The sequence below is a fragment of the Drosophila virilis genome, chromosome 4, assembly GCF_030788295.1.
Source record: "Drosophila virilis strain 15010-1051.87 chromosome 4, Dvir_AGI_RSII-ME, whole genome shotgun sequence".
Taxonomy (NCBI): Eukaryota; Metazoa; Arthropoda; class Insecta; order Diptera; family Drosophilidae; genus Drosophila; species Drosophila virilis.
In genome coordinates, this window is record NC_091546.1 from 22,831,197 (window position 1) to 22,856,247 (window position 25,051).

Sequence of the window (25,051 nt, forward strand, 5' to 3'; positions counted from 1 at the left end):
AGCAAATAAAATTGCTGGAGCTGTTTGACTTAATGGCCGCTCAGATTGGCAGCAAACAGACGGCTACACAGAGAGGCAGCAAGTGAGACAGACAAGTGAAAGGGAGGGAGACAGAGAGTCATGCAGACAGTCGACGTCAAAAGAAAACGCATTACTTGCAACTCGACGGGGCAAAAGAAAGTTCAACTGAAATTATGCGATTGCACATATAGCAGTAGCATAGTACAGTAGCAAATGTAAAATAAGACGAGCCGACGCTGCTATACCCTCGAAAATAATAATTGTTTATAATCAGGGAACATTAATTATTAAATAACTAACATCTGACTGCAAAAATTAAAGCAAATATATATTTAAATATATTTTTGTATTTATTTTCCAAGAGCAAAAAACAAAGATATATAATTGATCTTTAAGTATCTTTTTAAGGCATCGCTTTTTTTTATTATTTACTTTTCTACTCTAATTGTAATATGTAAATATTACTATTATAAATAAAATACAATATTCATTTAAAAAAAAAGTTACATTTTAAATGAATGTCTACATAGTTCTAAAAACAATATTAATTGCTGCATATATGTTCTTATTCTGTCTCTTCAACAGAATTAGTTTAATTTATCGCGTTAAAAATCATCTTTGTAGTACATATTAAACTTAGCATCTTCTTCCAGGTCCTGTCCCTCCGCATTCTCCACAAAGCATTTGTCCATGCATTCCTTTCTTGTAGCGAAACGATTTGGATTGCCTCCACAGCCACCGTAATAGAAATGAACGCAGCGATTGGTTAGGTAATCATAGCCAAAAACTCGGACATTTTCATCGCAGGGTCCTTTATCAGCCATATACAGGCATTCGGCTGAAGTATAGCCAATGAGATCTTGAATTATTGATATACATTACTTACGTGACCGAATGACTTTATTATAGGGAGCTATTATTCCAGTAATTAAAACTAGAAAGCAAAATAATTGCACGTACTTCATGGCATACAAAATTCGTTCTTCCTCAGATTGGATAACTGTCAGTGCTCGTTGAAAGAAACAACTGTTTTTAAGTGAACAATCAAGGCTCACTTGATGCAATTACAATATATGTATAAATCTGTATTTAGCACTAAAACCTGATAAAACAGATATACCCTGTATTAAGTGCAAGAAACACCAACTGCAGGCAATGCTCACATTTTTACTCTCGAGCTCAGTCAGTTTCCCCATAAGAATGTAAGCTGGGCTGCACTCTGAAGTACTCACACAGCACTTCATCATTTTTATTGCCAAGTAAAATACTCCTCACCTCCCGCCACCTTGCTGCCCAGCTCCTTTTCCTTCTTCTAAAACTAGAAAAGTTTTTGCGTATTTGACTAACGATTTGATGACGTTGATGGGGCTTTGAAACGCATCGGGTTGACACTTAAAAAAAAATATAAAAACAGCTAAAGCAGAAGTTGTCGCCGCATATTTCACGCAAAAGTGCAGCGGACTTAAAGTTGTGTGAGACGGAAGTGGAAGCGGCAACGGAAGCGGATATGGGAAGCCATAATGTAAACGCCAAACGCGGCGTATGCGTAACTTTTGCCAAGGATTCGTATCTCGCTTTAAGTGTCTGGCTAAAAAATCGATTTAATTTCATTTGTAAAACGATTTTCACTTAAAATGTGATTACGCAAATTTTCAATTTGAAAACGATAACGAAAATTGGCAGCGTTGCTAAGGGGGAAGCTAGCCCCCCACACACCACCAGCAGCTAAACCAATTGCCATGCGTTGTCCCAGAGGATGTCTGCTTGGGAATTGTTGAATAGTACATAAAATAGGGCGCCTTTGTGTCTCGCGGGTATTTTAGCGGCAATGTCTTAACAAGCATAATTATACTTCGCATACACAAAATGATGGTGCAATCAATTCTTGTGTAACAGGCTATTTTCTTTGTCTGTATGTAGGTGTTTATCAGCAAGCCTTGCACTTTGTTCAAGTTGTGGTACCTAATTGTTTCTATATTATGTTGACTTGCAGTTTAAGTACTTATATTACTTTTGCTCCTCTTTAAATTATTCCTTTTATTTATACACTAAAACAGAATCAGTCAAAACTAAAGCAGAATATGAGTTGTTAATAAAAATGTCCAGTTATCGAGATTCTTGCGTTTTAGGTAAATGAATACGAAACATTTTGTAAATACCTCCCATTCTTTAAGAAGTCTTCAATCAGTATTACACTTTATTATAAAATGTCTCTTATATTTTTTTAACGCTGACATGTTTTCATGCGTATCTTAAATTTATATTAATGCAAAATAGTTTCGGGCTTCGAAAGGTATTCTATTAACAGCTTACAAAAAGAGTATATGAAAAAAAAAAGGAATTTAAATTTATTTTCTAGCCAGATAGTGACTCGCCCATTCGCTGTATCGTTAAAAATCCAATAAAATCAACTGCAGTCCGCAAAAACCAAAAACAGTTAACATTTATCGACAACCGCTGAACAATATTTGCCCTGGAACTGGCCCAAAGGGCCTTCAACCAACACTTAATTAAGTTTCAGTCGCTGCCCCGTTAGCAGCTCCTAAAACTCACTGCCAACATGCCCCGGCTCTGGTTGGGCCCACGCTCGCCACCGAACTCCAATCTGGCGTTAACTGCGCATGAGGCCACAGCAAAGCTCAGTGGCGACCGCTAATGCGGTTCGGTTTAAACTACCCCACAGAAAAAACCGACCCCCTTTTGCAATTGCTGTTGGCATCACACAAAATGTAACAAAATTCTGGCATTCGCTGATTTCAGTTCGTTGATTATCGGTGACCAATGCACCTGACCAGCTGGGAAACAGGTGAAAAAGTCCACAACAACAACTGCAAATTGTTACAAATTTGGGCAACTACTTTTTTTTTTATTTTGTGATTCAAATAAATCTGCAAGAGGTAACTTTAGCTCTTGTTGTCGTTGTAATTTTGGCTAAAGCGGAAATGTACCCTCATCAAGTTCCATTAGATTGTCAAAGTTCAGCGTTGGCGTAGGGGTTCGCGTCGGCGTCGGCGTCGGCGTCGACGTCGTCGGCAGAGGCTCAACCGTGCGCAAAAGTGTCAAAATGTTTAACATATGCCCACATGAGACGTGCCCCACACACCCCATCAGGCCATGCTTCAGCTATGGGCCTCTATTTATTGTCGTAGTTGTTGCTGTTTGCTCTGACATTGTTGATAACAATGACAATAACAAGCAGGCGGCGCCCTGAGGTGTTCAGTTGAGAAGGGGCAGTGGGGTGGGCGTATGGATCAGCTCTGATTGGGGATCTGCTGCATGGGCGACGTTTTGTGTGTGTGTGTTTAGTTAGATGCTTCCCCTGAGCTGCGTTTTGTGAGTAATCACATGAAATGGGCTGTTGACCTGCCAATGGTCGCAGAGGACAATCAACCTTGGTGTGTTGTGTTAGATAGCATCACAAAATGTGACGACACTCGAACTAAATCTTAGCGAAATATTTTAAAAAGGATAAAAATACTTTAAAAATTTACAAGCAGCGCACGAAATTTAGCTAAAATGGTAAGGATTTCTTAAAACTTGAATTCCCATATTGGAAAGAACCCAAATGTAAGACGTCTCTATCTCAACTATCCTCTCTTAATTACTTACACTAGGTGAAGTATAAATAGTTTATAAAATCAATTTACAAATTACATTTGTGGCTTAATAATTTCTCTTTAAATTCTTGTATAGCTGCATTAAATTATGTCCCTTATTAAGCCATAATTCTTCTTTACCAAAAAAAAAAAAGATGATTGCATTCTTTCGCAAAGCGAACTAATCTAATTTCCCTAAGTTTTTATGCATTTCTGCTAAGCAAACACTTTGCCCATTTCTTTTCTTTTCATTGCTTTTCCTTTGGTGCAAAACGAAAACCCGCCTAAAATATGCACTGCGCTAATTACCAAACCTACCTCAAGGCTCAAACTTGAGGCTCGTTCGAGCAAAGTTGCCAAATATTTTCATTAGCTGTCAGCAGCGACGCCGCCGCCGACGCCGTCGCCTCATTTGGGCATTTCCTGCTTCTGGAACCCCCTCTTGCCAGGAAATGCCTTAAATTACATAAAATTTGAGCGCGGTTTTTGGACGCGCTCTTTTAGGCCTCTCACGCCTCTCTTGTCTTGTGGGCTGTGCTAATGTTCAGCTTATTTTAAGCGAGCGAGTTAACAAGCAAAAATTTGATTTATCGCTAGCAAAAAAGTTTGCGCCTTGCCGTCTTGTTGCTCGCCTTGACTTGGCGAAAGTTTTTTCGTATGTGGGCGTGGCAGCAACAAACAGTCTATCAGCTGCCAGTTGGGAACTTACACGCCTCCCGCTGGCTGCACTTGCGTCTAGCATGTTTTTTGCTATATGCAAAAGACGCCCACTAAACTTTAATGAGCTGACATTGAGGCGCCTTCGTGCGCCATTTGGGCGCCAAAAGTTTGCGTTGTTACTTTAATTGCTTTGCGTGCCAAGCGAAATTGTTACGCCGAGGGTTGTTGGTTGTTCGAGTGTCTGTGTATGTTTTTTTTTTCTGTGTTCGGCTTGGTTTTTATGTGCATTTTTATGGCCCGCGAGCAAACAATTTCGCTACAAAATTCTACACAAAAAATGTTTGCGCTTTGCCACGAATTGGGGTTGGTCAGTTTTAACGGTCTTTAAATGCATTTGCTGCCGCAATTAAATTCGGTGTTGCCTACTTTCAGGCGTCACGTTTAATTTGCTTAGCTCGCCAGCAAAGCAAGCAGTGCAAAACTGCACTTGAACACGCGCTGTGTTTTTTTGCAAGCAGTGCATGAACATCCCAGAATTCAATGCAATTTCCGTAAGTTTTAAAATTCTTCTCAAAGTTCCATTAAATAATATAGCAGAATTTCAATTTTTATTAACTATGAATCGCAACGTAAGCCGGATTAGCTGCCCAATGAGCAGTTTGAACCGAGCCATATTTTTGGTTTAGTGTTTTGGAGTTCTGACCCGTCTAAGCACGTTCCACCATCCTCAAAAATGACAAAGGCAAAGTTTAAAATTTACTTATTTGTGATCTTTTAACAAATTTGTGCTGTGTTTAGACTATGAACACAATACAACGCAGTCATTTGTACTCGATTGGATTCGTTTTTCATTTGGGCTTTTAAAGCAAATTAAGTTTATTGTGCTAAACTGAAATATTTTCTAGTTTTTGCCTGCACGTAATTTATGCCATGCGTATTATTAGCTCATATCTATGCTGGTGAATTTCATGTGCTTGCAATGGTCCAACATAAACTGCTGTTAATTTCCATTACAAAGCGAAAGGCAGGTTCGGGCTAGGATAGCAAGTGGATTTCATATGTAAGCGTATCAATATGCAAAAGAGGTTTAGCCAAGACTTGCCACTAAGTGAATGTGAAGACACGGCAGCCAGAAGCCCGCAGGACACAAGTGGCTAAACGTGACGAGCATACATTAGCCTGGGTCTATATCCAACAGCCAGCACTCCTCGAGCCGACTCGTCTACATGTTTTGGCACCACAATAAATGCAAAAAATATGCATAAAGTGCAAAACATGCCATAGAAAAAGGCGTTCAAGTGTCGACTGGTAGCAAAAAGTGCGAGCGCTAGCAGAAACAAAAAAAAGTAAATGTCAAAAAAGAATAAGAAAAAATATTCAATCAGACAATCAGACAGCAGCGTGTGCAAAGAGAGATGGAAGTCGCGGGGCCAAGTGGAAAATATGCGTGCAAAAAATTCGAAAATGTGTCGAGCCCAGTTGAAGCCAATTTCATAACAGATGTACGAAGAAATCAGACATGCACAACGTTCAAAAATGTTCCCTTTGAACTGAACCCCTTGTGAACTGGCTCAGCTGAATAAAGAAATTTATGCCGCAGCTTTATATTTCGGGCAGAGATAATTAATTATTATGCTCCTATAGTACTATAGGCTATATATACACTATAATTATATATATCCTAGATCAACAGACGAATTGATAAAGGCATATTCGTCTGTCCGTCTGTCTGTTTCTATGCGAACTAGTCTCTCAGTTTTGAAGCTATCGTCCTGAAACTTTTCATGGGTCCAACTTTCTTACGGAACCCGATCGGACCACTATATCATATGCTATAGGAACAATCGTCTGAAGAGTAGGTTCTTGTATGTCAGAATATTCTGTTTCCATCAACATCAGCAGCTACGAGCTTCACTATTTAGCAAGATGATAAGCTTACTTTCTTGTTTTCAATATATTTATTAAATTTTGTTTTTGTTTGATGAAATAACCATTTTGTATTCATCGTGATTAATCTAGTTATTTCTTTTCTTAAATAACTTTCTGTAAACATAGAGCGAGGTAGGCTTTCAAAAATTGGCAAAGGATATACTTATTTATATATTTAAGGGATTTCTAATAAGAACATATACATATAGCTTAAAGCTTTGCTTAGTGTTTAGTTTTCTGAGTCGTTTAAAGAAGTCCTTGTCCAAGTCAATGATATCGTGACTGATTAATGTGCACCTGACCCGTACCAATAAATTTGTGGCCAAGTAGGAGACAAGACACAGATTGTTACCACAATTTGGCCCTGAACAGCTATTGACTGACACGCAAATGGCACAGGGCCAAACAAATATTTAATTAAAACGATAAAAATAAAAATAAAGGGGCGTGGCTGAGGCGGACACAAACAAAACATATGAGCAGCGCAAAATCGAATCGACATTGGCTTATGAGTGGGTTGTTTGTTGATGTTGCCAAAACATTTTCGATTATGGCAACTGGCAAGCCGCTTGGCCAAGTCATCAAATGGGCTAGACTGCAATAAAAGCATATGCACACACAAAGGCCTGGCTAAGAGTCGATTCACAGCTTGAGTTTTCTCTATAATATTTGCTTTGCTTATATTTTTTAATGCATATATTAATCTGACGCTTATTTCGTTTGAATGAAGTTAAGAGGCAGCTGGCAGGAAGAGCAAAGCAAAAACCTTTGGCAAAATCCATTTGTTGTAAAAAATTCAATTTATATTCGATTACGCGACGATGTCTAAGTAGGAGTCGGAAAAATCTGAAGCACATTTCTCTTTTTATTCTTACTTTCTTTTTTTTTTTTTTTTTTTGTGCCTCAGGAGCGCATTGAAAATGCGCCGTCATGCGTTAAAATTGCAATTTTTTCTCGCTCGCTCAAAGCAAATGCGAAGCAGCCTTCAAGATGGTAAAAATGTTAAGCAAATTGATAAATGAAAGGGCAAACCCCATACCCAGTCCCCTGCAACCCGCTGCCAATCTAATTGTAAAATGCGGACTGGATGCTGTCGAGAACTAAGCAACAAACATAACAATCATAGTCAATTGTAGCTAGTTAAATATTCATGGGCCCTCAGTTATCCGTGGCGAGAAATAAAACTGAAAACATAAAAACACACGCACACACACACATACACATACACAGAGATGCCTACACATATATAATGTTTAGCATGGAAATGACACTCGGACACGGAAGCGGGTCGCTGATTGCCGATTGCCCACATGCCGTGTGCATAGAAAATGCCCATCGAGAGGCGTCCCGGTATATTGGAAAACGATTTGAGTCTCAGCTACAAACAAACAAACAGACAAACAAACAAACTGAGAGAGAGAGAGAGAGAGTGAGAGAGATACGAGTATAGAAATAACAAAACAAAAGACAGCACTTGCGAATTTCATTGCAAATGAAACGAAAAACGTTTTATTTTGATTTTCTGCACGCGTTCGAAACATTTCGTAAGGCAAGGGATGGCACTTCAAAGCCAACTGTTTGCTGCTTCTAACCATATATATACATATACATACCCTGTTTTGGCAAAGCAGGTGGGGTATGCCAAGCTACTGCCAGCTAATGTAATTGTGCGCATGAAAGCAACTTGAGAGTGAGTAAAATCATTCATTTTCAATTTTTGTATATACCCTATAATTTTAAAAATATATCTAGTGTGGTATACCTGACTAACAAAGTATAACTGCGCGCAATGTTTGCACTTAAGAGCGTAGTTAAAACCTAATAATTATAAATAAATATTTTTCATTTAATATATTAATCAAATTTTCATTTAATATATTCTCATCTCTTCTTGTATGCTTAAATTTGAACTACATACTAATTTAGTCAAAAAATTGTTAATAAGTTAAACCAATTAAAGGGTATTTCATAGTCGAGCCTGTTTGGGTCAACTAAACCAACTTATTCTATTTTCATTTGGCCATGCACTGCAAAAGGGATTTTCTTTTTGTTTGTGCTTTTTACGTGGCCAATTTGCGGGGAGCTGAGACAAAAAGTGAGCGACACACGCGAATGAAGACGGAAATGGAGATGGAAATGCTGGCAGAGTTGGAGGTGCCACATGTTGAGAGCCTGCCAGACCCACCATATGCCAGGCGCTTCTCAAAAAAAAGTTGCACAAGTGATAGAAAAGCTTTTTCAAATACTTTAAATTTGAATTAAGCGCGTTGCTAGAAATATATAAAAGGTTGTTTATAGAAATATTCAAAGGACTTCATGAAAGTGTTCCATACTATTTTTTTTATCAATTGAAACTCAAGTTTATTAAACCAATTAAATTGGAACAAATTATATTTGTTCTTTTAAAGTAACAAATTTCTTAAAGCTTAGATTGCATGAGTTTAATAAATCTTAAAATGAAAAAACTTCCTTTAGAAAATCGAAACCCATGCAAAAATATTGACTTTTTGTCTGGTGCATCTCTTTAAATAAAGATATTCGGTTGGATAACAAATGAAAACAGCTGTTCTCAGTCCTGAAAAGCAACTACTTGTGTACAGCATGCCGGGCAAAGACAATTGGCAGCGAGTCCTTGCATTTCCCTGCCACAACCTTCAGCGTAGTGGGCGGATACCGTATGGCGCCTAGTGGGGGGGATAGAAGATGTTGCCAATGCCGATTTATGTCGTTCGCCTCGTTGCAGTTAAAATGCTTTTCATGTAAACTGCTCAGAGCATTGCTCAAGAACTTTGCTCAAGCGGACAAATAACCGAACACAGAGAGATGAGCAGAGCGGGGTGGGGATGAGGATGAGGATGGGGGTTCTCTAAGGAAACAAGTCGAAAAATATCAACTGCTGAGTACATCAACTTATGTAAATTGTAATGTGAGGGACAGCTGTAAGACAGCTGCAGTTCGCACTCTCTCGCTCTCTCTTTTACTCTCGCTCACTCACCCATTCCCACTCCCACTGCCGCTGCCCCTGTCGCCCTCCAGCATAGTGGCCACTATGTGGGAGGCGCGTCTGGTCCTTTAGTTGTCCTCAAGGAATTGCGGGCATGTTTGCTTCTGCTGAAATGAGCAAAAATAATTGCAAATCGTAAAAAGAACAAAAATTTGTTGAGGCTGTCGTCGCTATTCACTACTCAGTACTCGATTCCCAGTTCACAGTACTCATGTGTGTTGCCAGACGATGTCAGACGGCAGCAAGTGAGCGAGTGAGACAGAGAGAGAAAGAGGCAGAGACAGAGACAGACAGACAGACAAACACGGGCGGAAACGGAAATATGCAATGAAGCAGAAGTTGGCAGGAAATTGTTAAGACGCCGCGGCTCCGCTCACTCGCTCCCCTCCCCTAATTCCTCGTCCCCTTCTCTCTCTCTCTCTCTCTCTCTTGCTCTCCCTCTCCGTCGCGCTGTTGCTCTGTTCTATTTTTCTATTTTTACAACTTTATTTTATTTTGCATCATCGAAAGGGTTCCCCAAAAACATTCCTTTTGGCTCGTTTTATGTTCTTAGACGAATTGAAAAGCCGCATGCAAATAAAATTTGCCTGTTTCTTAGTGTGTTGTCCTTTGAACCCGGGACCCGCTCAGTCTGTTTTGTTGCTTTTTCGTATTTTGTGGTTTTTATATTTCAATCGAGCCTGTTCTCTGTTCCCTGTTCCCTGTTCCCTGTTACTTGTTTCTTGCTGCTCGAGTTTAAAGTATTTGCAGCAGTTTATTTTTCGTTGTAGTTTTTGCTTAAACAATTTTTCTTTGATTAGAAAATATGACGTAAACCCTTGAGAGTATTTTAAAGACTTTTTTCTGGGGTTTACAATTTGTAACTAAAACTTTTATTAAATTTATTTTTATAACTGAAATTTGGATTACAGTTTTTTGATTCCTAAACCCATTTGAAACGCGGAGCTTACAAGTTCATTTAGCTGAATATCAATTTGACCTCAAGTAATGAAAATTTAATAATATTTTTTTTTGATAAATTGTAGTAGCTAAAAAGAGGTATTAGTAAGAAGGGGACACAGAAGATTTTGTAGTGGAATCATTTTACCCAAGGCTCTAAAGTAATCAACATAACTTAGCTGATTAAATGCATTATGATATATTATTATTATTAGTTTTTATATCCAGTTTTGCAGCCAGTAAAACGCCTAGAAGTCTGCACAAAAAAAAAAACAAACACAAAATTTGCATAATTTTTACAACTGTCAGCATAAATTTGCTTAAGAAATAGAAAAAATAAACTCCACATGAAATTGTTGGCCCAAATGTGAAAAGTTTTCCTAGAGCTGTGCCAAAATATATAAAAAAAAAGGAAAAACTTCAACAGGCTGAAGGAGTAGCCGAGGAGTCGCAATGAGGTAGAAACTTTGGACATAAAGTAAACAATAAAATGCGCCAATTGTAATTATGTGTCAGTACAATAAACGTAATTAGCTACAGTCTTCTCCACACGAAACGTGCACATAAAATGTACAACTTATGCAGGGAGCTGTCAATTCGTTATCCACTTAATTGTAGGCTAACGATTTCAATTAACCTAAAAGGTTGCAATATGATATAGTTAAGCGTTCTAGTTAGCTAGGCTCCACTGTAGCTGTGACCACACTTGAATTGCTGATTGAATAATAACCCATCCGGGCGCTTCTAACTGCAAAAAGAGAAAATGTGCACAATATTATAAAAAATTATTTGCAATTTTAAAATGCACTTGAATATGTCGACAGCGCCTTTTTTGAGGGGGCGTGGCATTTGCACATGCACACACGTGCGCCGTTTTAGGGTTTTGTCTGCACGCGATTCGCGCCGCGCCGCGCCCTCCTCGTCCTCGTCGGCGTCGGCGTCGTCGTCTGTCGCCCAAAAAGTGGCTAAAAACGTGACGCGCATTTCGAATTGCGGGGTTGACGACGTCCTGCCAGCCAAACCCTCCCCCGCTTAGCCGCCGTGCCCCTTGCTAGCTGTGCACCTGAACTCCCCTGCGTGGAGTCGTTTGCAATGCGCCGACATGAAACGCTTGCACTTTTGTTTATGTCCTTTGGCGAGCCGCGTGAAATTGAAAAAGCGGCTGCTCTTAAAGCAAGGATGTGGGCAGCCGGCAGCCGACAGCTAAGTAGCTGGGACTGCTCAGTCTGTTGGCAGAGACAGACAGCATTAGCATCAGTTTACATGGAGAATTTCACACGTCATTAGCTCGCTGCGAGGCGGACGGGGCTGAATATGCTGTGGCATGTGGCAGCTGTAACCAGGTTGAAGATTGTAATAAGTTAGCGTGCAACCAAAGTGATTTATAGAAAGTGCTGTCTGCTGAATATGAGAACAGAAAGCCAAGATATGCGTAACTAATTGGGTTATAGATAATTCGCTTGACTGCATGTGTAAGTTACTACAGACATATACATATATACATATACTTAGCTAGTCTCTGTATTAGATTCGAATTTATTATATTGTCATTAACTTCATAGTCACTTTGTTGTTGTTTCTGATGTCATACATTATGCGAATATTTTTAGAAGTTTTACTGTTTCTTCAGGTATATTACATTGAGTGGTTCTTCAGACATTGTTAAACAATTTAAGATTTTAATTATTTGCTATTGTTATTAACATAAGAATATTCAAAAACTCGTTACACTTTTACAACAGTGGCAAGCAGTTGAATTTGTACTGCTTTAAAATATGTGTCTTGGCTGTTAACTTTGCTAAGAAACATCGAAAAGGATGTGCACCTGCTCTGCTTTGTTAGCTTATGAACTGCTTGCCGAGGAGCACTGCTTGAGGGCAATAGTTAAGCTTCTTCCCAGACTAGCCTTCACTGCTTGCAAAGCTCTCAATATTGCAAATTTTGTTTGTCGTAAAAGGCTCTGGAGCCATGTTAGCAGATTTAAAAAAAAGGAGCAAACCAGGGCTGCTTTAAAGTCCGCGCTGTGTGCCATTGAGACTTTGTCTGTGAGCTATTGCCGCGAAATTTAAGTTGAATATTTAATTTGACGCAAATCGAAAATATTATTACTTTTAATCAGTAATAATAGTATATTAATTTATGTACATTAAAACAAAGTAAAATATTCATTAAAACCGACTTTAATATATTAATATTAAATTTTAAAATAATGCTATGAATTCTAAATGTTATATTATAATTATTAATTTTCATATAAAATAGCCTTGAAATGCATAAGAATATGTCTAGTTAATGTAAAGCTACATATATAACATTTGAAAAACATATTTTAAATGTGTTTAATGTACATAAATCTTAAATTTATGTATATATTCCTAGATATTTATGTATATTCCAATTCTCGGCACTTATTTACCGCAACAGAACAGTTCGAATCCTTGTCTACACTTTAGTCCTTTGGCCCTTTGCTGGTCACATGCTGCGCCAATTGATGTCAAATTTATAACGACAAATACTACAAAACTTGCTGAGCACACGTTCACTCCCCGTACGTTCTTTGCTTCCCCTTCACATGCACACACACATACGCACACCGAGCTGTGTTGCATGCCAAACACACAAACACACATACACACCGCGTATGTGGAATGGTCTGCTTGTTCACTTTTCGAGCATCATTATTGCTTTTTGATTTTGGTGTGAATTTGCAGGACGAGTGTGCGAGTGTGTGTGAATGTGAACCAGCTCGAGTGTGTTTGTGTTTGTGGCCAGCAACGTGGCTGCGATGAGTTATGGGCCTCAGCAAGGAGAACTCTGTGCTGTCTGTGGAGTCTGGAACTGTGCCCAGGCAGGCGCGACTGCTGCCGCAGCTTGCAGTTATGTCTGTGTGTGTGTGTGTGCTGTGCTCTGCTGTGTCCTTTTCAAGAACATATTAATGCAATTTTATTTAAATTATGCAACATTTATGCCTTTTCCTGGTTTGATATATTTGCCTTACACGCGCCGCCGTCTGAAGTCCCGGCGAGCCATCGATGTGAACAGGGGACTACGACAGGGGAAAGGAAAAGGAAAAGAGCCATCCGAATGCTGTCCTTATTGTTCTTTCGTTTTGGCACTGTTTATGCTGCTCCACCTCATTCATATTTATGGCCGTCAAACAATTTATGTTGCCTTGATAATTTTAAATGTTAATTACACTTATTGTTGCCAATTAAAATATTAAAGACTTTCACAAATAGCTCGCTATGCGTGTGTGAATCGAAATCGAATTTCCCCACCGACGCGCAGCCACATTAAATGAATAAACTTGTGTAAATTGCAAGATTGATTTTAATGGAATTTTTAACTGCTCTGCTCGCTCAGATGGGTAATAAAGTAACAATATCAGAGGATAAGAATGTTAATTGATTTTAATTATTAATATTGTACAATTATATACACATTTGGCTCACACTGAAATAGCATCCGTTTTGGTCGAGAGTGTGATTTCGTGCTATCAAAAATCAATTCCTACATGAAAGTCGAACAAAGCTGTCGAAATGTTGCATTAAAGCTGTAACAAGAAGGCATATGCTTATCCTTAATTTAAATATAAGTATGTATAAATATGTTTTCGTTTTCGGTTTAAATAGTTTCTTTACGTTTAATTATTTGTATACTGCTGAGACTGAGCTATACATGCTTAAGCAGGTGCAAACAAGCAGGTGTTGGTTCATAAATGAAACGCAGCATCAAAGAGTTTATAGATATACAAATTAGTTAGTATGCATTGCCTTTTAACTGTTGAATACACGCTCGCAAAATGCTCGATTTAAAATTAAATTCTTGCATTGCAGGCAAAGTAACAGAGAGCAGACGGACCGCATGACACATGGTAAATGATTTGCTCAAGCGAATATGAAGCAAATTGAAATCGCTTAATTTATTTGACATGAATTGAAAATCAAGCCAAATGGCATTAAACCGCATATACACATAGTGCACAATTGGAATTCAGGCAAAGGACTCGCAATTATGGCACGTCAAAACCGGAAATGGTAAAGTGGCAAAGCGGAAATGGCAGGCACCAAAATGCAAATTTCTATAAAAAGGAAATTATAAAAATATTTTCCCAGTTGTTTGGCCAAAAGAAAAAAAAAAACGAAGCAAATATTTCTTTAACTGTGGCAACAGAATTTGCACGTGGGTCGTTTGTCTGCGCTGTGCTCCCAGCTGAATCCACTTGAAAGGACGCTACCCACTTGGGCCAAAAGGCTCGACGCCAAGGTGGGGCAATTCAAGTGGAGCGTCTGGCGTAAAGTTTTTTGCATTTTGCTGCTTCACGTTTTTTTTTTTTTATATTTTTTGGCCAAATACTACAAATAAGAAGTAGCTCTATATATGCAGAGAGTGCGGCTTGTCGGCGACAGCAAGCGAAAGGTGAGTTCATATTTTGTATAAAAAAACAAGTAATTTCATGCCTTCTGCCAAGTTGTTATTTTATTTTAATTATTTTCAACTGCCCTTTTATTTACATCATTTGCAATTATAGCTATGTTTTGGTACTACAATCCACATAAATATCTTTGGCATTTACACGTGCTAGCAATGCGACTCTTCCTCTTTACACTGAATATGCTCGGCCTTTTCACTGGCGTTCAGGCCGTGTTGAATATTTAATGCACACGGGAAGAGCTCAAATGTCAAAAACAGCGAAACCAAAAAACGCATTACACAAAGGCTTGCCAGTCCTTTTGGGCTTTTCGAAAATCATAAATGTGCGAGAGTTGAGCGTATGTATGTGTGTGTGTGTGTGTGTGTGTGTGTGTGTGTGTGTGTGTGTGTGTGTGTGTGTATCTGTGCGGTTGCACAGGTGAAAAGTCAGAGGTAGCCGCATTAATTCCACTTAATTTGTTTTAACCACAAAGCAACAACAAGCAAAAGATATATTTTTATGCCATCCGCCGAATGAATGTTAAACGCTTTTGCAAGCTGTGGATATACAGTTATGGTTTAATGCTTAAAGATAAGCATTTAAGTGCATCTAATTGATTGGTATATTATCCCTAAAAATGTTGCTGATAAGTTGATAATAATTAGCCTGAAAAGTCATTCTTGGTGAATCTAAATCTATTTATCTACACTTTACAGCGTGTCCTTCCGGCATATTAAACTTAAAGCATTAAATAAATTTGTTAGTTAATTAGTAAAGAAAGTTATACATATTTAACATTTGAGTTCTCTTAAGCTTCCATGTTAACAAAGCCTTACTACTGTTAGAATCTCTTTAGCTGTCTGAATAACAGACTTCCCCAACACGCTGTTAAAAGGAAACTCTCTTAAGCTCATATGTTAACATATCTGTTAAGTCAACTAACAGTGCCAATGCTTACGCTCTTAAGCGTGTCTGTTACACAATTACCCCACTGTTACTGTTAACTAACAGTCTGTTGACACGCAAGCTTCATCCTAAATTGCCCAGCAAATACTGGTCAATTTATCCCTTCAAAAAGCTCTTGTTATGTTAAGCTTGCAAGCTCTGCTGCTGAGCTTTCACTGTCATACATCAAGCTTCCGCTCTCATCAACCCCCAAGGCACCCACGCCAATCCTGTGCAGCTTAGAAATTAAATGCTCATTTCTTATTGGCTATGTGCCCCTTTTAAAAGTCCAAGCAGCACCCAATTAAACATCAGTTGGGAACTGGACTTGGCCAGAGACTGATGCGATTTTGAAGGAACATGAGTTGGCTTGACTTTGGTAAATAAATAGTTATTTGTCTTAAACAAAATACTCGAAATAAATGTTTTAAAATAGTTTAAATTCGTTTTACTTGAAAATGGTTACAAGGAAAATAATTTATTTGACCTAAAGAAGTTAAAATGGAGAAATATGATAATGTATACCCATTTTTATTTGAACATCCAAATAAATCATGTTGGTTTTTCTTTTCTTTCATGACAACTATTAACAAATTCCAAACTTAAAATTGGAAATTCTGAGAATATCTCTGAAAATGGAAAAAAATAGTTTTCCCCTAAAAGGCCTGTAGGAGATGGATAAACATATATATTTTTATTACTTTTTAATATTTTCGCCTTCCAAGCTCGCTTTTTCCTAATGCGCCATTTATGTGAATTAAGTTAGATTAAGTTGTCCTGTTTTCTAATAGTATAGAAACTTGACTCATTCAGAATTTTCTTTTGAATACATATTTTCTTCAATCGAGCTATCAGGTGGTCAGCCTGAGGGGAGCCTGGGATTCAGCTCTTTTGCGATCACATGGAATTATTTTACAATAACCCTTGAATTTGTGATCTTATTTAGAAACACGATGAGCTAATATCTAATTTTTCTTTTAATAATGACTATTCAAGGGTATTTCATGGAGGATCAATTTTGGTTTTTAATTACAATTCATTTGATATCGTTCAATTTAGTTTTTCCTTGATTGATGATTATATCGATATTCATCGTTGATAAGTTATTTCGCAATTATGTTTGGTAATTTACACTATGCATCACCATTCGAATAATCGTCAGTTGCTTCATTGCAAAAATTTCATTAGTAGGAACTTTGCTCAGATCGGGATAATTTATAGCCCCCATCAGGCAGCTGGCAAACTAACCTTTAGCACTGACCTAATTACCGTCAATTAACAAGGTCTAATTAACCTCAACCGGCGGGGGCAATTCAAGCGCGTCCTCTAAATCTAAAATATGCCGCTAAAGTTCAGCAAAGTCATGAGAAAATTAAATGCTCTGCGCGAGCTTTTTTACTAAATTGGAAAAGCGCAAAAAGCAGAAAATGCGCGGACCCTAAATATATACATTAAATGCAATTGAAAATGCAGCGAGCGTGGCAATTGGGGCCAAAGAAAAAAAATGTTACTACACAAAATGGTTTGAACTTGCGGCAATAAATTCTTTTTTATCGCTGGCCAAAAAGAAATAAAATTCCTAATGAAGAGAGCGGAGCCTACAAATTGTATTACGGCTTATACTTCACATTTTTTGTTTAACGTTCAGCACTCTAAAATGTTCACTCTGAACGAGGCATATTCAAGGGTATATTAACTGAAAGCAAAACATAAAAAAAATGACATTTTTAAGAAAGAAACAATACTTAAACAATAATTTTAACTATAAGTGCCCACATAATATTAAAAAAAAAAAACATATATTATGTTAAAATTAACCCGCAGTAGAGTTCGATGAGAGCATTTTTTCTTAAATGCATATAAATAAAATCAAAAGAGAAGCACAATTACAGGTCATCTGAGAGTCGTAGATATTGCGTAAGAAATTTCAATCTTTGTTTTTTTTGTTTTTGTTTTTTGACTTCATAACGATTGGCAGGCATCTATATCCATGAAAGCTACGATTGTCTGTGAGCGCGTCTGTGTGAATGTCTATGTGTGTGTGTGTGTGTGGCTGCATGCTTTGAAAAATTACTCACGTAGCAGAGAGCGCAGAGAGCCTTTTGCTAATCCCCGCAAGCGTGACAGGCCATGGCCAAAATGCAAACGCAAACGAAAAAAAAAAACCGCAAAACTTTAACCAAAGTGAAGCAGCATTTATATCGGATATAAAAGTCAATAGTTGAGCTATCAATGAAAATTGTGCTATTTAACTATGCCTCAATTTGGTTAACTGTGATCTACAACTTTTCGTAAGCGCTAACAACTTGACGAACTAACCAACTATCCAAATGTTAACTGGCCATTTAACGTGTTCGCCCATTTTGGGCTTAAGTTGTTGTTGTTGTTGTTGTTGTTATTGTCAGTCTGCAAGTTGTGTTGAGGCCCCTAAACATATGCCACAAATGATTTGTTATTCAATACGAAACACAAAAAGTACACAAAGCGGCAAACGAGCTACACACACACACACACACACACACACATAGACTGGACATTTACTAAATTGGCTAACAACTTTTTGCTAGTCTTCTTTACTTTTTGTTGTGACTTGATTGTTGATCCTTTGCTGTTGCTGTTGCTGTTGCTGCTGCTGTTGTTGTTGTTGTTGTTGTTGTTACCTCCTGTTGGCCAGCCTGTCGCATTGTGTTCTGTTGTGTTGTGCTGTGTGCCATATGCTTGACGGGATATATGCGAGAAAAATAAAGGATTAAACAAAATTGGACAATCCGTTTTGAATTTATCGCATTTAAATAAAACAAAAATCGAAGTAAAAATTATTATATTAAATTGAACTATTTTTTGTATTTTTCGCTACGAAATATATATTTTTTAAATTTTTGACATACGTTTAGTTAAAATTGGCACAAAGATTTTCGATTTTAGCAATTATTTAATTTATTGATTGCCTATTTATTTATTATTTAATTTTAATAATTTTTGTATGTTCATTCGAGTAGAAGATTTCAGGTCTGAATACATTTTCTATGGGCATTTAGACTCTCTTATCTAAAAGAGATACAAAACAGTTTTAATGTAAATTAAATATTTAATACTTTGGCTTATAGCGATAAATTTTTACGTAATTCCAATCCGTAGTCTGTAAATACTTTCTGCTTTCCGAACGTAAGTGGCAAGCGTACTGGGCTACTGTCAACGCTGTTACCCCAAAAGAAATATGTGCTTAAATGCCTCTCCGCCCGCCAAGCTCAACATATGTTGGCACATTTTTAAATGTATTTGTGTCAGGGCGTAGTCGTGACTGCAGTAAATTCCTGGTAACAAAACACCCAAAGACCCGAACACCCCAAAAGCAAATGTAGCAGCAACTGAAATGCGCATTTCAACATTTTCAGGCAGCCGAACAGCCGAACAGCGAGCAGTGCATGTCTGCAATTTTTTAAGTAAACATTTTATTTGCTACAGTTCTCAAAAGGCAGTCAAGAAAGCAGCGAGCACTGGCTGCAGCAGCAAGAAGCGGGCAGCATGTGGGAGGGGTAGGGCAACTCGAGACAACTGCACAATCCACATCAAAAGAGCAACTTCTTTGCCATTTTGCTTTTATTTCCGTTGCCGTTCTCGTTGTTGACATACGTAGCTGTTGACATTTTGATACAAATCTTCAATAAAATAAAAGCAACTCAAGTGGCCACTGCAGCTGCAACAGCAGCAGCAACAACAACAACAACAACAACAAATACAAGAAATAGATACAATAAACAAAACAATAACTGCTGTTGCCTTGCGAATGCAGCATAGTGGCATTATCCCAACTACTACTCGAAACTAACTTATGTTCCGATATTCGACTTGAGCGATCGATCAATTGTAATTTTATTTATTTAATATTAATAAATATTATATAATAATTTACCATACTTATGAAATTAATAGTATTTACAGACATTACTTTGGATACATATTTTATTTCCAATCACTTTTGACTTTTGTTCTTTGCAAAATAAATATTTCTCTTTTACTAAAATACTCAATAATATTAAAATCTTGGTACATATGCCGCATTTTCTTAGCGCTAATAAATTTGTATTATACTGTTCTTTGCAACATTGTTTTATATTTTATATTTTTACTTTCTATACTTTGGCAGTTTTTCATACCACTGTTGGATATATATATTTTTATAACATTCCATCACGAAATGCTCAAGACTCGCTTTCAATTTATGTGTTTCTATTGTTTGCCCGACTAAATATTTAGGCACTTTCCTAATTGCAACAAATTCTATTTTTTTTCTAGATATTCTTTGGTATCCCTTAACTTTATATTATTTCATTTGCAATGCGTTGCCGAATCTATTTGAAACTGTATAACACTTCTATGTTGCATTACGCACATCTTTCTCCATCATTATATATGCGAGTAATTTGCACATTCAATCAACTTTGTCTTCAGACCATATATAACTCTACTTGAGAGTTGATTTTTATTTGCAAATCAACAGCAACAAAAAACAAGCGTTACTTTAGTTAAATATATATTATGCGATACTCGACTCCCTGTGGCAAGTGCAGCTAACATTATTTTACATAAAGCATACGCCGTGTTGCACTCGAGAGGGAGAGAGAGAGAGAGAAGCAGAAGCTGGGATGCTCCATGCAGTTCGTAGCTAATCAAATTCCCTAGCAAAAGACAAACAATGAAATAAATGTCTTAAGACAAAAAACACACACTGCCAGATGGAATGCCAAGCACTACACCCTCTCTCTCTCCCCCTTTCACTGTCTCATCCCCTTCAAGAAACTTGACACGCTGCTTGTGACTGTCGGGGGAGTGAGGTGGCATACTATTTGTTGCTTGTGTGTCTTTGGGTATGCTGATATATTAAATGTACTGTTTCCACTTCGACTTTGAGCAGGTTACATCAAATCAACACAAACACAAATTCAATTACTCAACAGAAATAGCAACAGCAACAGCAACAGCAACTGGCACACGCGGCGTATGAGTGACATTAATGCGATTTTCGGAACTGTCAATCATTTTTCATTGGCATCGCCTAAAAATATTGTGGGCCGAGCACTCATGTTATTTCTAGGGTCGCTGTTTGATGTCTGCTTTGTCACAATTTGCAATTAAATCGATTGCTCGAAAATCTACAAATAAATAAAACACCTGTGTATTCCTCTCATAGTTAGATGTTTTGGAAAACGTTATTGCCTTTGAAGTTTCAATACATAAATTTAGAAAATGAAATAAGCACAGCAATTCTTCTCGAAACCAACAATTTGCTATAATTTCTTTATTTTTATTTAATTTAAAAAATATTTGTATGTACTTTCTTTCGTATGGTTACAAGGTATTTTTCAAAGTCGCCCACACAAAATCGCTGAATTTTATTCCTTTCAAAATTTATCTAGTTTGAAAAATCTCAACAAAAAAAATGTATAATTCTATTATTTAAGTAGCTTAGCCTTTGTAAAACTAGCAAAATTAGAGTTGAGACAAAAAAATTCGATTCTCGAAATCCTGATTCTGAATATTGAAGCTTATTTAAGTAGCCAAGCTATTCTCAGTCTAGATCAAACTTATTTTCGACGGAAAATTGTTGAAATTGCGACGATATTGTTTTGAACATAAGTGCGTTACCTTTGTGTGCAGTGCGTGAGCTAATAAATAAATAAGATTCTGGCACATTCATTTGGGCCATCTCCCAAAAAAAAAAGGAAGGGAAAAGAGTAAAAGAAAAACAAGAGGCGAATTGAACGTAACGTAAATGTGGTACGCCTGTCGGCAGATTAAAAATACAATTTACGGCAAATCAATTGCGGCTAACATGTCGACGACAGCCAACGAAAATTAAAATGGCCAAGAGAGCGAAGGTACAGACAGATAGATAGAGAGAGCGGGAGAGTGAGATGGGAGGGAGAGATATAGAGAGAGGAGGAGGGACGAACAACAGTAGCTCGAGCAAAAAATTAAAAGCAAACAAAGTTGGCAAAGACAAAAACCGTATCCCAAAAGCCACCCCCCCTGCGGATGCGAAAAGAAAGACTGTGAAATGTGAGAGGCCAGGATAACAACAACAGATGTTCGCATAAATTTGTGTGCATAATAAACAATTTACGATTCCGATACCAATACCAATACCAATACCGATACCGATTCCGATTCCGATTTCGATTCCAATTCCGATTGTGATTTCAATTATTTAGTGCTGCCGCTCCTCGCGCGGTGCCGTACGCTCCGCCTGCAGCTGAAACAAGCGTATGGCACGCAACCGATCCTCGCGCCTCAGCTGACAAAAGTACACCAATCCCCTTACATAGTTGGACAGCTCGCGGGCACATGCCAGCAGGCACTCATCTGCCTCCGGCCGGGGCAGCTGCCACAGTAGCTGCACCAGAAATTCGCGCCACTGTGCCGGTGCCAGGGTGAACAGTAGCAGCGCCGACGGCAGCAGCGTTAGCATCCCGAGCGTAAAGTAGCCGCACCAGCGGCAGTTCGGGCAGAGCAGATGGCTTAGCTGGTGGACGAGACGCTCGTAGCTGCACCAGCCAATCAGTATGGCCAGCTCCGAGATGAAGACTGTGCCCAGCAGCTCGACACAGATGTGGATGCGCGGATAGAGGCTAGTGTAACGCTTTGGCAGCATCTCGCACCTCCACAGCAACAGCAGCAGAGTCAGCACGAACAGCCATTTGGCCAGCATCGGCGCCGGCGAGCACTGATCCTGCGGCTGGCGTATGAACAGCGTGATGCCACACATTTGCAGCAGCGTTGCGGCCACAATTGAGGGCGGGGAAACCATCTCCGTGGAATCTATCGTTAAATTGTATACTTTTCACGTTTTGCGATGCCTTCTTATAATTTGGAATTTAGCTAGGTTTTCGAATACATTTCAAAAGTGTTTCGGTAAAAAAAAAAAAAAAACAACCCAAAACAAGCGCCTGCTACAACAGGCAGCCCCGCGCCTCCCCAGCTGCCTGCTTGAGGTGCAAATGGGAAATAAATAAATGCAAAGTATCTAGAAAATCGCATTAACTTTGTCTGCGTTTGCTTGAGTCCTTGTCCGCTTTCGCATTATTATTTCGCCAAATCTAATCAGGTGTTAGTCTACACACACACACACACAGAGACACACACACACCCACACACCCACACACCCACACACCTACACACGCAGCCTGTCACAACGCACATTGCTTCAACGCCTTTGTAGCTGCCGCAGTCGCATATTTTTTGGGCTCAGTTTCATGCTTCACTGACTTGCACATGCCCTCACACACATACACACACACACACACACATACGCCCACAGCTTGAAGCTAACGCTCGCCTTTTAAACACGTCATAAGCCTGTGCGGGAGAGCAATTGCTTGGTCTTAACATTTATAGCCTACTTTTGAGGGCAGCCAGAAATACAAATAGTTTGTGCTACAAAATTTAAGGTATGTGGAATATCGAAAAGCCTAGACGTAAAGCTAAACTGATTGATATATAAATAAATATACATTTTAAATATAATCATAAACATAAATAAATAAATAATAAAATAAAGTCCTCTACAACCATCTTAGATAAAGTCTTATATAAAATGTTTGTAAGTAGAATGAAACTAGTTGCATCAAGTACTATTCTATATATATTTCTATAACCTATATCCTATAATATGGCTGTTATTTTTTGTTAACGAAATAAATTTGAATTACATTTATTTTTAGCTGTCAAGATGAGACTGGAAAGCCTTTTGGTAGGCATGTGGAGGAACTGTGTTATTATATTTCCAAATGGATTCGCAAACGTCAACGCCTGGGACTGCTACTGTTAGTTTCAAATTCTATCAAAAGAGTAAGTAGTGCTTTTGAAAATTGCTTGAAATACCATTGAAAACTTTGATTTAAGCATTGCAACAGTTAATGTTGATAAAATTAGTTACACAAATTTAATCCCATCATTATGCAGAGCATTTAAATGTCGCAATTCAAAAAACTCCCTTTTTAGTTGGGCCTGCTTTTCGTTTTTGGTGATTTTATGTCCAGAATGTGTGACTGAGCTTGTGGCTTTTGATTTTCATTGGCCCCATAAATAATTTGCAGCTCACAAACTTGTGCTTGTGGAAATTTTAGTGCATACTTTCAGGCGCTTAGTGAGCAATCAAACCATTTTATGGCCCATATAACGCTAAAGAGGCGGAGGCAGCAAGTCTTTTGCAGAATATGAAAAATTTAAGCAGGCGGCACTTTAAATTAACATAAACTTAGCATCGAGGCTGGAAGTCAGGTCGGGCCACGCCCTAATTAGGGGATCGGCCAAGTCAATGACAAAACTTTTTGGCAAGCAATAAAAATCAACATTATTATGTTAATTGGTTAGGGGTTCGGCGTACAGGTGACTCCCTGCGGCGTTTCAGGTGCGCAGCAGCAACAGCAGCTGCTTCACAGATTTTAATCACTAAATTAGTTTACAAAAACAAAAAAAATGTGCCGCGAAAATCGCCTAAAAGCATGTGGCCTTTATTTGTCTTACGGTTTCGGTTTTTTCGCTGAGCAACACAAAAAAAAAAGGTACACAAAGCTTTTGTTAACTGCGTAAACTTTGCGCGCTCCCCCCTCAAAATAATAAGTAAACATTATTTATTTTAAAAGAAGAAAAGCCGTTGCATAGCTTCCGGCACACCACAGCGCGCTGTAACAATGCAAGGGCGGTGAAAGGGGGAAAGACTGAGAAGGGCCGAAACGTCAAAGTAATTAAACAAAAGTAATTAAGATTAGCGCGCTTGGAGTAGCTGCAAGTCATCAACGCAGCTCCAGCCACTGGTCCGCGCTCGTCCATTATCATCATTATCATTATGATAGTGGAGCTGAAAAGGGAGGAAAGGTGTTTGGAACGGGAACGGGAACCGGAACGGTAACGGGAACGGGAGAGAGCAACGGCGAGGTAACAGTTAGGTAACGGCAACAATATGAGTAAAAGTGCTGCCAACTTTGACGTCATTATAGCTGGCATACCTGCAAGTCAAATACACTTAGCCCCTCGTTATGGTCGCTACTTAAGCTCTTGTTGTTGCGCTAATACCCTGTTAAGATGGGAAACGGGAAAATGCGGCATGAATAAATAGTGCGAAAAGAAGACACCATATAAGGAATACATTGTTTAACCCTTACCCATAAAACCTTGCATAATTTTATTGAATTTGTGACAGTTTCATTCAAAATTGTTTTATGTCGGTTTCAAATATTCCTTTAGTTAAATATCTAGTTTAACTTCCACTCTACTCTACTCTATATTCCATGGTATATTCGCATAATAAATACAGAAATTATTGAGGAACAATTTTTGCAAGCGGTGGGTCGAGAGCTTATTAATTTATTCTTGTATAACATATACATATTGAAAATGTTCTTATAGTTATTCTAATTGGTTGTCTGTTATGATATCGATTTTTCACTTTGGTTAAGTTCCTGTTAAAATGATTTTCACTTTAAGGAAAAGGCAATCTGCCAATAAGATAAGAAAATATGTCGCTCAATAGATTTATTTCCG

General features: G+C 38.2%; 3 protein-coding genes across 8 annotated transcripts in view; 1 reads left to right on the plus strand and 2 right to left on the minus strand.

Annotated features, from left to right (window-relative positions):
* DIP-zeta (Dpr-interacting protein zeta) overlaps positions 1-25,051 on the plus strand; it is a 182,136-nt gene that overhangs the window by 123,475 nt on the left and 33,610 nt on the right. For 4 of the 6 annotated variants that reach the window (XM_070208977.1, XM_070208975.1, XM_070208973.1 and 1 more), the window contains one exon: positions 23,230-23,356. In XM_070208977.1, coding sequence (XP_070065078.1) covers positions 23,296-23,356 — 61 coding nt within the window. In that variant the 5' untranslated portion in view covers positions 23,230-23,295. Of the gene's footprint in view, positions 1-13,985; positions 14,569-23,229; positions 23,357-25,051 lie in introns of those variants that run through there. The other 2 variants (XM_032437552.2, XM_015172608.3) reach the window with 2 other exon arrangements.
* LOC6627662 (kunitz-type serine protease inhibitor) lies at positions 580-1,063 on the minus strand. The gene is made up of 2 exons (XM_002051066.4): positions 908-1,063; positions 580-859 (listed from the first exon to the last, which is right to left on the minus strand). The coding sequence occupies exons 1-2, from the start codon at positions 984-986 to the stop codon at positions 627-629; spliced, it is 312 nt and encodes a 103-aa protein (XP_002051102.2). The 5' UTR covers positions 987-1,063; the 3' UTR covers positions 580-626.
* LOC6627634 (uncharacterized) lies at positions 21,570-22,429 on the minus strand. Its single transcript, XM_002051064.4, has one exon. The coding sequence runs from the start codon at positions 22,314-22,316 to the stop codon at positions 21,717-21,719; it is 600 nt and encodes a 199-aa protein (XP_002051100.1). The 5' UTR covers positions 22,317-22,429; the 3' UTR covers positions 21,570-21,716.

Bases quoted from the DNA above. Each gene is read 5' to 3' on its own strand.
- LOC6627634 (XM_002051064.4), bottom strand. From the start codon at position 22,316: ATGGTTTCCCCGCCCTCAATTGTGGCCGCAACGCTGCTGCAAATGTGT.
- LOC6627662 (XM_002051066.4), bottom strand. From the start codon at position 986: ATGAAGTACGTGCAATTATTTTGCTTTCTAGTTTTAATTACTGGAATA. The intron at 860-907 runs GTAAGTAATGTA...GCTATACTTCAG, and splicing joins TAATAAAGTCATTCGGTCAC to CCGAATGCCTGTATATGGCT.